Genomic DNA, 17,498 nt, shown 5'->3' with positions numbered 1-17,498 from the left:
TGGTATATTTCAGTGTAGCTCCTATTTTTAAAAATTATTTTTATTATTTCTTATCACATCTTGGTTTAGAGAACCAGAGAAGAATTAATCTTTTTTCAAAAACATATTTGTATAGTGCTTTCATTGTTTACAACATTTTTTAATGTCCATTATCACATCTGCTTTGATCTTGGAAAAAATTGTGTGGAATAGACGCAGCTAGTAGCATTATTCTTATTTTATATAAGGAACAAGTTAGAGCCCAAAGTTATGAAGACAGGACTTGAACCCAGAACTTTTAGAGCAAAGAGCACTGCATCCTATCATCATGTGAAGGTGAGGGATTCACAATGAATCCTGCCTCTTCTCCGTGGAAGATACAAATCAGTCCTTGATTATAAACTTCAAGCAGCTCGTATTTATTACTGTAGTTCTCAACAATGTTTATTACATTAGTTCATGAACAACTTCCTCCTTGCTTTACTTGCATATAAACTTTATTATAGTGTTCATTCCTTCTGTTCCCATTCTCAACACAACCTGCTCCTTTTGTCATCGCTACATACACATAAAGTACATAAATACTTGCCAAAGGCTTCTTTGAATGGTCTCCTCCTTAGCCACCTTGTTCTCCTTGAGAATTAGTTTTAGAGGACAAAGTCAGGAAATTTTAGAATATATAAAATCACATACTACTCTCTTTAACTCATGTCATTTAAAGATTAGAGTAATAAGTTGGTTACCCAGTAAGCCTTTCTCTCTGTTATCAGTACCACCCGAGCCCCCGGCAGCTGTGACCTCTCTGGGTTCCAAGATAACTTGGAGAAGACGAAGATCAATCTGGCTTGCTGTAAAGAGAGATTTAATTACCTATGTTAAATCATAGGCTCTGTGATGCCAACTTTGTCTCAGAGAAGATTTCACAAAAGTTCCAACATCATATCTTCTTTAGTCTCCTCGCACGTCCATTCCCTCTTGTCATGCCAACAGGTCCCATAATGAGCAGCACAAAAGAGGCAGAAGAGGAAGTTTCTAGTGTTCTTCTTTCTAGGGGCTTATCACCTTTTCTGAGTTTCATCAATTCTCCAATTATTTCAGATATCCTGTGGTATTTTAATCCTTATACATTTTCACCAAGACTAACACCATTAAATCAAAATTCCTAAATTATGTAAGTTTTACATATCAGGTGCAAAACCAAAAGTAGGATGTGGATGTAGGTATCCTAAAGCAATTGTAAGCCCTGAGCTGTCTGGTAAATAGAGAACCATTTGACATTGGCAGGGAGAGGGACAAATGTGAGGTCCCTGATTCAAACAGAGAAGGGAGGAGATAGATTGGGAAGTTTTCTGTTTTCTAGCCACCTCAATTCTGATCTTATTTGAGTATTAGCCTTCTTATTGTTAAAAATAGGTCTCAATATCATTAAGCCTCTGACATCCTAACTCATCAACATTCTAAAGTTTTAAACAGGTTATTGCAAGTGAACTCAGTTTAGTGTGTGAGATGTTAATACTTTGGATTTGACTGGTACCAGATTGTGTTCATCTTCAGGCTAACAAAAGCAGCGTGCCCCAGGTCGCATTTCAGATAACTACTGTGAAAAGTAAAACATGACTTGTGTGGAATCTACTTAAGCTTAAATTTATTCCTGCTTCTCCTTATCAACATTAGTGGAATCCCAGCATACTTATTAGCCTTTTAATGTAATGAATCCCTAGTGTCATGGTCCCATGCCTGATTTCAGTTGGCCATGATTAAACAGTGTTTTAAAAGAAGTGTTTTTCTTAGTGGGTTGTCTGAGACCAGCAAGGGTGGAAACCAATATTTACTGAGCATGCATGCTTTACGTATCTTACCTCATTTAATTCAAACAAAAATTCTATGGCCGTTATTACAAGCCCATAATCCCTTATCCAAAACTCTTGGAGTCTGATGATTTCAGAAAGGTAACATAGTGTATTACCTTACAGCCCCAGCAAAGTCTGGGGCAACACTTTATAATCAGACACATTCATATATCTGTAGCAAAACCTATGACAGTCACACAAAGTGGGATAAAGTGAGTTTGCCTTATACATAGGAAAAAAATATTTATGCACCGTTTTCAGAGCTTTTTGCATTTTTAAATTGTGGATAAGATACTGTGACCTGAATTGTCTCCATCTTCCAGATGAGAAAACTGGCTTAGAACAATTAAGTAACTTGGCAAAGATCACACAGTTAGCAAGTGGTGGAGGCAGGATAAAACCGGGTGTAAAAGGCCCACTGTATGCTATGCTGCCTCACAAGTATGAGTGATGCTGTTTCTAGTGTATAGCTAACGCCCCAGTAATGTTGGAACTTGCAAGCTGAATTCTACCAGGTAGGAGGCAGCAAAAAAAAATCTTCAGTTGCCAGAGTCATGGTTTTCGTTAGTACTAATGACCTGGATGTTTTCTTTATTTCTTTTTAAAGTGTTTTAGTGACTCACACAGATGCAGTCAAAATTTCAGATTTTGGTACATCTAAGGAACTCAGCGATAAAAGTACCAAGATGTCCTTTGCTGGCACAGTCGCATGGATGGCGCCAGAGGTGATACGCAATGAACCTGTCTCTGAGAAAGTTGATATATGGTGAGCAGCACTACTGTGCCAACTAGAAAGCCTTTTCCCACTTTCACCCTATTAGCACCTTCCTCCTTCAACACTCTACTTTCCCAAAATATTCTTTAATGTTACTCACTTCTGGTTGATTTCAGTTTCATATTATCTGAGGTACTACCCAATATGATGATACTTGGTAGGAAGGATTGGGAGAGGAATTAGGGTGAATCCCATTCAGTAAGTCATCAGTTTTGGGGCCCTCAGAGAATATGCTGAACTTTCTGGAAAACGGAAAATTTACTTCAAATAAACATTTAGTATAAAAGTCTTTCTGAAATGTATTACATAATTCTCACCTTCTTAAATAAAATACACTAAACAAAGTTTACCTGTTCTTGGTGACTCAGACCATCATTATATATATCAGTGACGTCCTTTGCTGTGATATGGTTATGCGTTTTATCAACTTTTCCTCTGAGGTTACAAATCTTTGCTATTAACAGTAGCAGTTTCTTTTCTTCCGTCCTTAAAATGGGCTACTAATAACTTTTATGCTTAAAACCAAAATAATAGTGTATATTAAAATTGCAGAGTAAATAAGATAAAGTAGAAATGTGGGATCATTTGTAATTTGGGTAATTATACCAAAGTGTCCTCATTAGGGATTATACCAATTTATGTTCCCAACAGAAATGTATAAGAGTGTTTTCTCAGTCTCACCAACAAAATGTGTTAAACTTTTGGACTTTTGCCAATCATATAGGTAAAAAAAATGGTATCTTAGGTGCAGTTTTCATTTGCATTCCTCTTCTTATAAGTAAGCTAGTACATTTTTTTCATATGTTTACAAACCATTTGTAATTTCTTATTTGTGAGATATTCTTATCCTTTGCTAGGCTCTCTGATCTTTATTCTCATCAATTTATAAGAGTATTATATATATTAAGGAGATTAGCCTTTTGTGTATGTGAATTACAGATACTTTCCACATTTTGTTATTTTGCTTATAGTGGAGTTTTTTTTCCATGCCAGATTTTTTTTTTAACGCAGTTTAATTTATCAATCTCTCCTTTTATGGCTTCTGGATTTCGTAATTAGAAAAACCTTTACCACTCTAAGATTATTAAAAAAAAATTCCCATGTGCCTTTCAGGATTTTTGTGGTTTAATTTTTCACATTTAAATTGTTAGTTCATTTGGAATTTATCTTGATGTAAGATGAAGTATAGATTTAATTTTTTCCCCAGTTGTCTCAACAGCATTTATTGAATAATCAATTTTTCTCCACTGATTTGAGATGTCACTTCTATCAAATACTCAATTCCTATATGTATTTGACCTATTTCTGGTTTTGTATTCCATTCCATTACTCTGGCTGTCTATTCATGCACCAGGATTAATTATAATATGTCTTAATATCTGGCAGTGTTTGTTACTGATTTTTTTTTTCAGAGTTTACTTGGCTGTTTCTGTTTTTCTTACAGCAGTATTAGAATTTTAAAACTGGGTATATATTTGATTAGAAATTAATAAAGAACTAAAATACAAATCAGTCTTTCTGAAATGTCTTCCATACCTGTCCTGGTACTGCTGTAGGTCTTTTGGAGTGGTGCTCTGGGAGCTGCTGACAGGAGAGATCCCTTACAAAGATGTAGACTCTTCAGCCATTATTTGGGGTGTTGGAAGCAATAGCCTACACCTTCCGGTCCCTTCCACTTGCCCTGATGGATTCAAAATCCTTATGAAACAGACATGGTAAGAAATATATTTCTCCCAATATTCTCTTTTATCTTCTTCCTCAAAACCATATTTAAAACTTCTCTAAAGCTGCAGGGAAGTCTATAATGTGTATTTGGAGTGAATCACTTGGTAGTATCAAGACTGGGAGCCTTGGAGGTATTTATAAATAAAGAATTTCTGGGCCGGCCCCGTGGCTTGCGGTTAAGTGCACGCGCTCTGCTGCTGGCGGCCCGGGTTCGGATCCCGGGCCCGCACCGATGCACTGCTTCTCTGGCCATGCTGAGGCCACATCCCACATACAGCAACTAGAAGGATGTGCAGCTATGACATACAACTATCTACTGGGGCTTTGGGGGGAAAAATAAATAAATAAAATTATATTAAAAAAAAAAGAATTTCTTATATCTTGAAATAGTAGGCCTTAGTAAATGGTAGCTATTATTACTTTGCCACTCCTAAGGGATCATTATTATCAAACAAGTCACTGATTCTGAAAATTTCCATTTCATCATTAGAGGTATCTCATAATTACATCTTCCTTTTGCTCTTCAGTGCACCAGCACTGCCTGAGATATAGCCGTGCGTGGAGTCAAAAATGTTTTCCACAAAGTAGAATAGAATCTTTATCCTCCTGGACACAACTTATGAAATGCTCAAGCTGTCTTTTTTTTCACTTTTAGGCAGAGTAAACCTCGCAACCGACCTTCTTTTCGGCAGACACTCATGCATTTAGACATCGCATCTGCAGACGTACTTGCCACCCCACAAGAAACTTACTTCAAGTCTCAGGTAAGTCTGGAAACTTCCTACCAGGTGCCACTGAACAGAGAGACAGGGAACTCTCAATGAGAAAGAGTAACTCTTAGAAGAGGCCATTCTAATTCTTATAACAATTACATTAATTAACTCTATTCATTGTGAAACAATAATTATGATACCTCACACATATGACATTTTGGAGTTTTTAAGCACTTAACATATATTATTATCTCATTGGAAAATAACATGTATCAGAATGTCATCCTCATAGTGGGATCTGATGAAAGTGTTGAAGAGGAAAAGAGGATATGAAATCTGTAATGTACACATATGTGAATTAGAATTACTGCTGACCTTCATGAAAGTATTGCTTTCCTTGAAGTAGAAAAGCTAACGTACAGAGGAAGGAAGTGAAATCCCAGAGAGAGCCCATGATAGACTTAGACCCAGAGAGAACCTTTTCTCTAACTTTATGCGTCACCCAGTAGCACCAAATAAGATATAATTTAATGTATCTGTTAGCCTTTACTGCATTACAAACCATCCAAAAACTTACTGCTTAACACAATAAGCTTTTGTTTAGCTCACAGTTCTGTGGGCAATTTGGGCGAGGCGGTTCTTCTGCTGGCTTTTACCGGGCTCACTCACGTGTCTGCAGTCAGTTGCCAGGTCGCTGGGAGGCTGGCAGGTTCTAGAAGGCCTCAGTCACAAGTCTGGAGATTGGCTGGCTCTTAGCCAGAGCAGCTCAGTTCTCCTCCAGGTGGCCTCTCATCCTTCAGCAGGCTAGCTTGGGCGTGGCTTGTTCACGTGGTATTCTCAGGATAACAAATGCAGCAAGAGAGCAAGCCCCAGTGCTCAAGATTTTCAAGCCTGTGTGTGCATCGTGGTGCTAGTATCTCATTGGCCAAAGCAAGTCATAGGCGAACCCAGATTGAAAAATAGACTTCACCTCTTGACGAGAGAATCTGCCACGCACATTGTAAGGGCATGGGTGCAGAGAGGGGAAGAATTTGTGACTACTAAATAAAAATGCTATAAATGTCATAAGGCTTGGTGGTCTAATACTATCAATATGGATGGGGAGTGGTGGGAGGTAAGTATATGGGAGGTCCTTATCCCTACCAGACCCAGGCAATAGCACAAGGAGTAAAATGGGATGAAACTATGGCTTCTGAAGTAAATGTGATGATCCTAAATTACAGCTTTATGCTTGCAGAATTTAACTACAGTATTACCTAATTTTTTCTCATATAGCTTTGTCTCACTTCGTGTTACTGTGTTTCTAAAATGAATTTTTGTAAGATGAATTCCATCTCCACATTGACTTCCAGTATCATTTCAAAGATTCATTCTCAGAAAAGACATTTTATTACCAATTGGTGTCTCAATCTACCCCTTGTAGCCCCCCGTCTCCAGTGGGTGCTGAGTTTACCTACCAGGAAAGTATGTGTTAAAAAAAGATACTGGACTGGGAGAGGCATCATCACTCTTGGGAGTTAAGCCAGTCTTCACATATGCTTTTCTACCTGTCCCGACCCGGGGCTTGGAGTACTTGCTTCCTTGGCATCTGATAAACAGACACTCTGTGCATCAGACTTTGGGGAATATCCTAATAAAGGCGCAAGGTTTTTTGCAGTTTCTAAGTAATGATAAATCAGAGACTCTTATCCTGTTCCCCAAGTTCCAACACACTTTCTACTATCCACAAACTTAGCTCTCCCCACAACTGTGGGGAGTTATATAGTCAGGCTTACCCCTATAGTTTTTTAGTGTTTCTGAGGAAGTATTATGTAAGTAAAGTATTTCATTTTAGAGAAAATAAGAGGAGGTAGGAGGTTGACTTCATGCCATTTCCTATGTTCTTTGATATACATTCAGATAAACTCCGTTAGAACTATTAAAACTATTGCCTATATATTCAAATACATGTAGGTGTGGAGCCCTGGATAAAAAAATCTGTCAAATATCTTCTTCTGTTAGTATTCAGAAAAAGACTTAGGCCCTTTTGTGAAATGAAGGAATAATAGTGAGTACGCTCTAGGAAATCTTTCAAAACTTTAGGATACGGTTGCAGTCACAGCTTTGCTTCCTTTACAATAAAACTATACATACCATAATTTTTCGTGAGACGACTAAGTTGCAAGCCGTTGAGACAGTGTAACTGCAGATACTTGGAAAACTTCAAATTCTAAACAAATTTTGCTTGAGTGCTCCCAGAGTATCACTTCTGAAGCCAGTGCCACATTTTCTGAGCCCCCGCCATATGCAAAGCACCGTGTAGTGCAACTAAGCACCCACAGTTGGTATCTGCACTTGTATGAACTTACTTTTATCAATACATGCAGTCTTCAAATTGAACTCAGAAAAGAAAAGGTTCTTTTGGAGCAAGAATATGAAAGGGAGAGGAAGGGGAGGAGAAGGAAGGGAAGGGAAAAACTTAGTACATTGGACATCTTTTAATATTCATTAATTCTTCCACATTTTTCTCCCAACATAGAATTTTACCTCTCCTTAAATAGCCCCAAATCTGCTCTCCGTGCTAGCTCCTAGGATTTTTCAAGTACTTACAAGCTGATTTGTCTCTGGGTCTGAAATTCAGACCATCTCTGGGTAAAGATAATAAAGTATTTATGAACTAACAGACCATCTCTGGCTAACGATAATAAAGTATTTATGAACTAACTAGATCTGGGAAAAACAACAGACCTTTAGCCTAAACCCGTGTCCTTTGATCTTGGATAAGTCACTAAATTTCTCTAAACCTCTGCTTACTTATCTAAACAATGAAGATAATCTTATCTTCCCTTGCTTGTGGAGTTTTGGTGAGGATCAAATGAGACAATAACAATGCAAGAGTACGTATTGTAAACTGTAAAGAACTGTTGGATTGTAAGATGTTATTATTCACCTCCCACAAAGCTATAAAAATAAGCATCCTTTGGGTTATTACATTCTGGGTACCTTTTCTTTTCTTGTTTTTTTGGTGAGGAAGATTGGCCCTGAGCTAACATCTGTGCCAGTCTTCCTCTATTTTGTATGTGGGATGCCGCCATCGCATGGCTTGATGAGTGGTATAGGTCCACGCCTGGGATCCGAACCCGCAAACCCCGGGCCACTGAAGCGGAGCGCACTAACTTAACCACTATGCCACTGGGCCAGCCCTTCTGGATACCTTGTCTGATGAACCCTGAGATGGATAGGATGGCAGCTAGGGAACTCCTATTAATTGTGTTTTGACTTTATCCTCCCCCAGTGGGGAAGAACTGGTTGTTTGGCACATGGTTTTGCCTTTCCGTAGCAGTCTTGTACCTGAGGCCTCGCCTCCTCCTGCCTGCTGACACAATCCTCTCAGCGTCAGTTATCAGTCAATGGTTGTTTTCCACCTTCCCCCCAAACTGTCAGTCAAAAGTGCTGCCGAGAGCCCAGCTGACTCCTTGCTGAGAGAAAATGTTTCATCTGTTTCTCATCAACAGCACATGTATAAAGATGCAGCATATATAGAACAGATGAACAAAGCAACCAATTTCAGTACAATATTAGATTCTGCCAAAGCTATTGCTTCATTCCTAGACAATAACCCATTTCTCCGCGTAGGCAGTTATTGCTCCTGGTATTCAATTACACTTGATATCAGTCTCCAGAGAACAGTTTAGCCCAGTCCCGGATCCCAGCTGCACGGGGCTCATGTGCCCTGATGCTGAGCTCTTCCACCCTCTGCACTACTCTAGCTTCCTTTTCAGGGCCACTGTGCCCACCCAGAAATGCAGATTCTGGGAGTTGCAGAGACACTAAGCTCATTATAGGGACAGACTGCTGCGTTAAGAGTCATCTCGTCATGAGCAAGTAGGTGCTTCGGCAGAGGCTGGGCACTGATACCTGGGGAGGCAGTAAAGAGGACTCATGTGCCGCTCAAGAGTTGGACTTGAAGACGTCTAAGGCTTTTGTAACTCAGAATCTATGATTTCCCCCTACTTAGCCCCTCAGCATCCTGCTTCTCTATTCCTCAAGCTAGGTTGGAACTGGCTCAACTTCTTTCTTGACTTTTTAAAAATTGTGGTAAAATATATATAATATAAAATTTGCCATTTTAACCATTTTTAAGAATACAATTCCGAGGCATAAATTACATTCACAATGTTGTGAAACTGTCACCACTATCTATTTCCAAAATTTTTTATTACCCAATTAAGCATTAACTTCCCATTCCCTTCTCCCCACAGCCCCTGATAATCTCTGTTCTACTTTCTGTCTCTATAAATTTGCCTACTCTAGATATTTCATTTAAGTGGAATCATTTAATATTTGTCCTTTTGTGTCTGGTTTTCAGTTTCACTTACCATGTTTTCAAGGTTCATCTATGTTGTAGCATGTGTCAGAACTTCATTCCTTTTTATGGCTGAATAATATTCTGTTGAATGGATATACCACATTTTGTTTACCCATTCATCTGTCAATTCAACTTCATTTGATATCTATATTATGGGAGAGAAAAGAAGCAAGGTTTGGGTGCTAGAGCTTCAGTCTTCTGACTGAATATCTGGAAGACTGCAGAAGACAGAAACCTAAATGTTATAGCCTTTCCCAGGCCTTATCTGGACATACAGAGGATCCCACTAATGGTAATAACCCAAGCGTTACTGGATTTTTCCCTTACCTGCTTACACAGGACTTAAGTACCTTGTGAAGTACCTTCTACTTCCTCCCTTCCACCCCCCACATACATTTTTGGAGGAATCCCCAGTGAAGAGTGGGGATCTTAAATAGCCTCATTATTAATGTCTGCTGTGCTTTTCACTGACTCTGACTAGACACAGCAGTCTCCCGCCTAGCATCTGCTGGGTGTTGCTTTATTGGTTAGCACTCTTTCCTCCTAAAAGACTGCAGTCCCCACCAGGCATCCAGGGGATGCTGCCATATCCTTAAGGCCCTGCCATCACCCACTGAGAGCTGCTATTTCTTGGTGTAACTGAAGCTCTGGACTTCTCAAGACTCCAAAGCTGCACGTTGTCCTGCTCACACAATGAACTCTTCCTTTCCCTGTGGTTACACTTTGTCAAAGGTAACAGAATAGTGCTGGTTGTGACCCAGTGTTTTACAGGTATTTTAGTGAAAATGAGAAATGCCACTCTGCTCCTAAGATGGTGGCTTTGTTATAGGTCAAACTCATACAAGAGTCCTCCTTCCCTCATGACGTGTTTTCTCTCAGAGGCTCCTCAGTCTCTCTGCAAATTGGCTTCCGACTTGCCCACCCTCCATTTCTTCAGATATGCCGAGACATGTCTGAATTGCAGATTAAGTGCAAACTGGAACTCAATTACATAAAGATTCTAAGTATATGTGATGGAACTCCAAAATTAACATCTACCAGTTACACGATACCTTTGGGGAGAACACATTGTTAATCAGTACCTGGCGTTTTCCCAACTTCCTGTGCCTTCTTCACAGGAGGGAACCTCTTTTTGAAAATCTACTTTCTTATTAGGTTTGAATCTTCAGAAGGTTCTCTTTAAGTTTCCCACTCGCATAAGCTATCAGGAGGTTTATTTCCTCCAGAATTAAAAAAATCTGATCTGTGATATCTGATTCCTTACCACCAGAGGGAGGTATTCCTTTTCCTGGTCCCCTTCTGTAAGTATTGTGCTAGGATCCACTGACATGTTTTTGCACAAAAGAGGATGCCTTAAGGCCCAAATTTGGCCCTCTCTCTTATCCTTTTTTGGTCCAACAACTCTTGATTATCGATCTTTGGCCTCTTAAAGCTCAAATACTCTTCCTACTTCATACCTCTGATCTGTTGACTGAGAAAACAGCATTACCTGGGGCTCAACCAAACCTGCATTTACTGCTTAGATACTGTCAAAGACTGTTACCAAACAATGGGTAGTACATTCTGGGGCTTGGCTTCCTGATGATATTTGGCAGGTTTGGTGCCCGAAGGTCAGCTGACTGACAGAAATCTCTCTCCAATGGTCAGTTGACAGACATATATATAGATGAAGATCTAGCATATTATAAACAGGATGATCAGTTTCTAAATAATTATAATTTCCTCTATAAAAATAAATGAGAAATAGAAACTTTGGGGAGAAACCTTCTATAATTTCACAATTACTTAAGCATAACTTTCTCTATGATCTAGAGAGATCATTTTTAACATAAATCTAAAGATAATAGAATAGATCTAGAGGAAGATTATACAATTAGAAACATTTAGTTACACATCTAGCATTCACTGGAAATTATCTTAATCTCATTAGCTTCTTGGGACAGTAGTCTACACATAATGTGAGGAAACATCTCCTTTAGCTGTTTTTCTAGAAACTGCCTGTAGACCATATTCCAGCAGAGATTTCCTGCCCCTTAAAATTTAGATAAAATTCACTTGAAATTCCATGCCCTGTGGAAAGTCCAATATCCTTTCTAACACTTCTGTGAATTCCTGAGAGATTTATAATTTCATGGCCAATCTGGCTCTGCCTTCCTGGAATTCCTGGCCCCCATCCCTACCGTCTTATGGTCGTTCCTTTATCTTTGTCCTGTCATTGACTCAAACATGAAGGTCAGCATCTTTCCTTCATTTCTAAAAAAACAAAACAAATAAACAAAAACATTCATCCAAAGTCAAAGTGAATGTCAGAGACTTTACTAAAGCTTTAGGAAATTGGAAGAAGCTTACATTTTGAACAACTTAAATCACATATTAGACATCCATCCCTGTCCTAAAAATTTTGTCAGACTACAAAATTGTTTAGCCATGCTCTTTTTCCTCCTCCTCCTTCTCTTTTTCTATTCTTTCCCTTACCCTAAATTCCTGTATAATTTCCTGTATTTTTATTCCCATCTCCTGCTGTTCATGCCCCTTGGGTCTTCTACTCCAAATATTTTCTCAAGATATATTCCTAAACAAAGCCCAAGAATAATTCTGGTGCCAATTGTAAAGATGATCGTAGTCTCACTGACACATACGTGTACCATATGGTTATCAGAGCTGATTTTTCTGGCCAGGCTCTCTCGGCCATCATCTTGACTTAAAATTGAGCTCTTTTCTTCCAGAGGTGATGGCTAATATGCCAGCTGTGATGTTTCTGGTGGCCAGTACTGCAAGGAAACTGGAAAAGAGGCAGCATCGCATGTTGGACTAAATACAGAAAATGGAGTGAGGTGTGGGGTGGAGTGTGCAGATATTCCAGCATGAGATATTTTGCTATCAACCAATAGGTATTAAACATCTATTCTGTAAGGCTCTTCAGTAGAACCATGCAGGAAAAAAAATCTTGTACATGATCTTATGGTTACATCAGGGATTGAAACTCCTAGAATAGTAACAAAATTTAATTTGTCCTCCCCCAGGCTGAATGGAGAGAAGAAGTGAAAAAACACTTTGAGAAGATCAAAAGTGAAGGAACTTGTATACACCGATTAGATGAAGAACTGATTCGAAGGCGCAGAGAAGAGCTCAGGTCAGCTGATCTCTCCTTCTCCACCTTCTCGTCCCCTGGTCTTCAGATATTAGCAGGAACCCTCTTTGTGAATCACCATTGCACTTTCTACACTCCTTTCACCTCTGCTATTTATTGTTATTCTCTTTAAAAGTTGCCCTAAAAGTTAGCCCTCCTTTGTATCTCTGTCTTATCCTGTTCCCCCAACTCTGTCATCCTCCTTTATTACATCTCTGCAATTCCTGGAGCAACACTATTTGTTCATTCAGCCCCTGTCCTAGGTGCCATGGAAGGCCAGAAATTTATAAGATGTGGTCCCTGGTATCAAGATGCTTATAATCTATTATGGGATACAAGACATAGTTGTAGATAACCACTATATTAGGCAGGATCTATGCCATGGATAAGTATAAATGAGTGATCATGGTGTCAGCTCTAGCTGCATATTTCATTAACATATATTATTCTGTATTCTTATTAAGAGATTGCCGACATGACACAAAGTCTACAAATTATACACAGATCACCTTCAGATTTTATCTCTGGCCCTCCTGGCTATTCTATATGGCAAGATGTGGCCCTTAAAGATAAACCAAGTGGAGAGCTTGGATTTCCCATCTCCCACTCCATCTTGTCTGAATCATTGCATTGGACAAGGGAACCTTAAATTTAGAGGGCCCTCAGAGAAATGCTTTTGAGATAAACCATCCTGGTTCTTATTTCATTAGAGCTGTCCTTTGTCCTCCCCCAAATTAGTCAGCTTCGCTGATCCTGTGTTTTCTTTGATAGGCATGCTTTGGATATTCGTGAACACTATGAGAGAAAACTTGAGCGAGCTAATAATTTATACATGGAACTGAGTGCCATCATGCTGCAACTAGAAATGCGGGAAAAGGAGCTCATTAAGTATGTATCCAGGGCCGGCCCCATGGCTTAGCGGTTAAGTGCACACGCTCCGCTACTGGCGGCCTGGGGTTCGGATCCTGGGCGCGCACCGAGGCACCGCTTCTCCGGCCATGCTGAGGCCGCATCCCACATACAACAAGTAGAAGGATGTGCAGCTATGACGTACAACTATCTACTGGGGCTTTGGGGAAAAAAAATGAGGAGGATTGACAATAGATGTTAGCTCAGAGCTGGTCTTCCTCAGCAAAGAGAGGAGGATTAGCATGGATGTTAGCTCAGGGCTGATCTTCCTCACAAAAAAAAAAAAAAAAGTATGTATCCAGCCTACTGTCTGTTCTTATTGATTTGGGTCCACCAATCAGCAGAAATGTACTGCTCTTCCAGAACGGGCAGATATTTTATTCATTCACCCAGCATTCATTAAGGGATATGCTGTGCACGTGTCCCTGCCCCCGGTGAGGTTTACAGTTGAGTGGAGTTGCTGCAAAGCTGGTTATAGGGGAACATGCACTTGACAGGCATTTGCAACTTCACCCCACTGAATGGCTCAGAGAAGGGGTCTTCATTCCAAGAAGAGCTCGGTGTGGATGAGTGGGAGCTCATTGACCACTGGGGAAGTAAGGTGGCTGGTGAAAGTGGTTTAAGATAATTCTGATAATGACAAGAAAACCCTGGGGTCCTGAGCAAAACAGCAACTGAAAATAAGTAGGACTTCTACCATTGCTTTGTGTCTCCCACAAGGTGTGCTGGGGAAGGGACGATCAGCCTCTGAGTCCATCTGTGAGCTGAAGAGCACAGTGAAGTCAGATTAGTTTGAATTTAGTATTTTTTTTTTCCCTTTTTAACCTGAATAGCAGGCTTATTATTCAAATAGCCTGTATCTATTAAGTGTGGCCAGAATCTGTGGGTGGAATTAGCCTCTGAAAACATTCTGCCCATCTTTTCTGTCTATAGTGACTGACATGTGGCTTTTTCTTTCATTCTGCAGGCGTGAGCAAGCAGTGGAAAAGAAGTATCCTGGGACCTACAAACGACACCCTGTCCGTCCAATAATCCACCCCAATGCCATGGAGAAACTCATGAAGAGGAAGGGCATGCCTCACAAACCTGGGATGCAGACCAAACGGTGGGAACCGGTACCAACCTGATATGCAGATAAATGGGAAAATATCCCCCTAAAAATACATTATCAGATGATAGTGGGTGTGGCCACTCTGTTCCTCATCATTACCACACTTGCCTCTAGATAAAACAGGCAGGAAGTCGAGGAATCTAACCTTTACTATCTGAGGCATAGGTATTTATTTTCTTAGCGTGGAATAGCAAAAACAGAAATAAACTGGGGGCCAGACAGACCTGGATTCAAATCCCGGCCTTGCCTATTATAAGCTGTGTGATTTGGGCCAGGTCACTTGACCTCTCTCAACCCCGTGGGTAAAATGGTATCATCATAGCACATGAGATTTCTTTTTCTATTTTTGACCCCTACTGCGCAGAATTGGGTTAATCATAATTCTTGATTTATGCAACATTGGTCCATGCATGTCCCACTTTTATTTATTGATTTAGTTCTTTTTAATAATGGAATAAGTGCCTGTAAATCCACCACCAAAAACAAAGGCAGAGGCTTTGATAATGACCTACATCTAACCATATGGTTCCCCTCATTCCCCTCCTGCATGGGACTTCTGTGAAGTTTAAAAAAGATAACATGTGAAATCACCTAGCAAATCACAGGTGCTAAAAAATGGGTTTTTGAATAGTTAAAAAAAAAAAAAAATTGCCCTTTTCCCTAATTACAACACATTTTCCTTATGTTAGCTTAACCTTGGAATGTTCTTCCAGGTTTTATTACCAACCTCTGCCACAGCCTCATTCCTCCCAAATAACGGAGAGTTTGACACCATTCCAGCTAAATTACTGTAAAGGAAAGAAATATCCCTAAACCTGGGATGTAGACCCAGCAGTGAGACTTGAGCTAAATGCAATAAAAATAAAGGTAATGAGAAAATGCAACCCAAAATGTGTTTAAGGCTTTCAGAATGGTGGCCATTCTGCCATAGCAGAAAAATCTAAACTACTAATGAGGAGCTACGTGGATTAATTCCAATTTTGCTTTTACTTGCTATGCCTGACCATCTTCTGGTCAAGTTCTGAGAAATTGTTTTCAGACAGCATCCAGCAAAACCTTCTGGCATCCCGACACCTCTTTCTTTTGGTGTACTGGTTAGGGACTGAGTCCACCTGCTGGCTCCTCCCTGCATTCTGCCTACAGTTAAAACTAAGATCACTGGGGAAGAAAATAGTTTAATTTTTCAAAATACGAGCTCATCTTTACTTTTATTTTGGCTGTGAGAAAAATGTTGGAAAGAGTTTGACACGACCAGTAGATGCTTAGTCAACAAGCTAGGGACTTGTCCGGAAGGCAATCTGGAATGGGTATTAGAGCTGTGAAGAGTTGTGCTTTCCATTGATTACCCCGTGAAGGATTTAAGTTTTGGATTATTTGGACAGTTCAATGATTATCAAGTCAGAAGTCCAGTGACCTCTGAGGAGATCAGAGAGGAGAAACCATCCTCTATCCTTTAGCCTAGGTTTCAGTCTGTGTTTGGTTAAGGACTAAAGAGAAGAGAGTCAGAGTTCAGTTGTGGATCCACCAAGCCTGTCACAAGTGAGTGTAGTCCAGTAAGATAGTCTAAATACCTCATAATAAGGAAACTCTTGGAATGGGGGAAGAACTATTCCTTAGTGTCCAAAAACTTGGGTTCAAGTTATGAGTTCTGCCACTTACTAGCTTTGTGATGGACACAAGCCAGTTAACCACTCTGATCCCTCAGTGCCCTTATCTGTAAAATGGATATTGAAATAGTAGGAAACAAGTTTTTTATATATTGTAAAGTGTTTTGTAAACTGTGAAGTGCCAGATCAATGTTATCCTCTGATTTTGGCACTGCCAGCTTCAATAAAAGCAGCCTTCACCTGCCTATGACACTTCCACTTCAGCTCTCTTTTAGAGCCCACCGTAGCTGATTATTGTGTAAGTAGATGCCCCTTACTGGGCTTGGAGCTCTCTCTTGCCTCAATAAAAGCCCCAGGGCCTCCTCAATCCGGATACTTCTGTGGCACAAGTTAGCCAGCTGACCATAGAACTGTGACTCTGAGACAGGACGCTGCTGATGGCAGCACAATACCCCACCCACCTTATAAACAAAAACACCTGGAACTTCTGTGCTAAGACAAGCCTTTAACTGTTCTTCTCCTGAAAGAAAAGAAAAACCCATCTCCTACTGCCTGATGCCTGCTAGTCTCCTATGAGCCCTGGCTATTCAAAGTGTTGTCCTCAGTTCAGCAGCATCTGAGAGCATGTTAGAAATGCAGGCTCTTAGGCCCCATCCCAGACCTGCTCAATTATTTTAACAAGCTCCCAAGTAATTTGTATGCACTCTCAAGCTGTGCTCTGACTATCCAATAAGCCAGACTGGAAATTAGGAGAGGCTTCTTGTCTGGATCTACCAGTAACAGGCTATGAGACCATAGGCCACTTTGCTGGGCTTTGGGTTCCTCATCACGTAGGTGGAGGCAGGACTATGTCTGTGGTTCCCAAGCAAGGTCTGGGACACCCTAGGACTTAGAGGTGTCTCAAGGGCTACTGCAGGGGTAGAGAGGATGAGGAGGGGGAGCCCTGCAGAGAGGGGCTTCTGCTCTCCCACCTCCCTTCAACTATTCCACTATGTCTGTTTTATATACTGGCTTCTCATAATAATTCATTTGAGAGAAGGATTCTGTTCTTAAAAAAAAATTGGAGGCCCTCCAACTCTGAAATCTCCTGCTGATTTGTGTCTGTCTAGTCCCAAAGAAGGCGAGGCTACTCCCTGGTGGGAAGGAAGTGGCGATTCTACCTGGTATTCTGAATCAGTTCATCAGTTCAGAAACTGTTTCTTGTTTACCTATGTGCCTTGGAGTCAGTGCACGCAAGGTTTACATTCAGGCTCTGGCTTCCTCCTGCACGTGATCTGCATGACTGGCCCAGTGGGCACTTGAAAACATGGCTGTGAGAGGACCTCCTCCCTTTAGGAGCATGGTAGAATGC

At 40.3% G+C, this 17,498-nt stretch overlaps 1 protein-coding gene across 4 annotated transcripts in view; it reads left to right on the top strand.

The window, feature by feature from the left end:
* The window catches only part of MAP3K13 (mitogen-activated protein kinase kinase kinase 13), a 162,228-nt gene that overhangs the window by 133,913 nt on the left and 10,817 nt on the right, over positions 1–17,498 (top strand). For all 4 annotated transcript variants that reach the window (XM_087439897.1, XM_087439898.1, XM_014783111.2 and 1 more), the window contains 6 exons: positions 2,437–2,595; positions 4,161–4,319; positions 4,985–5,093; positions 12,414–12,523; positions 13,292–13,408; positions 14,397–14,534. In XM_087439897.1, the coding sequence (XP_087296023.1) occupies positions 2,437–2,595; positions 4,161–4,319; positions 4,985–5,093; positions 12,414–12,523; positions 13,292–13,408; positions 14,397–14,534 (792 nt within the window). The remainder of the gene's footprint in view (positions 1–2,436; positions 2,596–4,160; positions 4,320–4,984; positions 5,094–12,413; positions 12,524–13,291; positions 13,409–14,396; positions 14,535–17,498) is intronic.

Source organism: Ceratotherium simum, chromosome 15 (assembly GCF_057802395.1).
Source record: "Ceratotherium simum simum isolate JZ-2026a chromosome 15, ASM5780239v1, whole genome shotgun sequence".
In the NCBI taxonomy this organism is placed as follows: Eukaryota; Metazoa; Chordata; class Mammalia; order Perissodactyla; family Rhinocerotidae; genus Ceratotherium; species Ceratotherium simum.
Note: the sequence above shows the minus strand (reverse complement) of the source record. Positions and strands in the feature narration are given on the sequence as shown.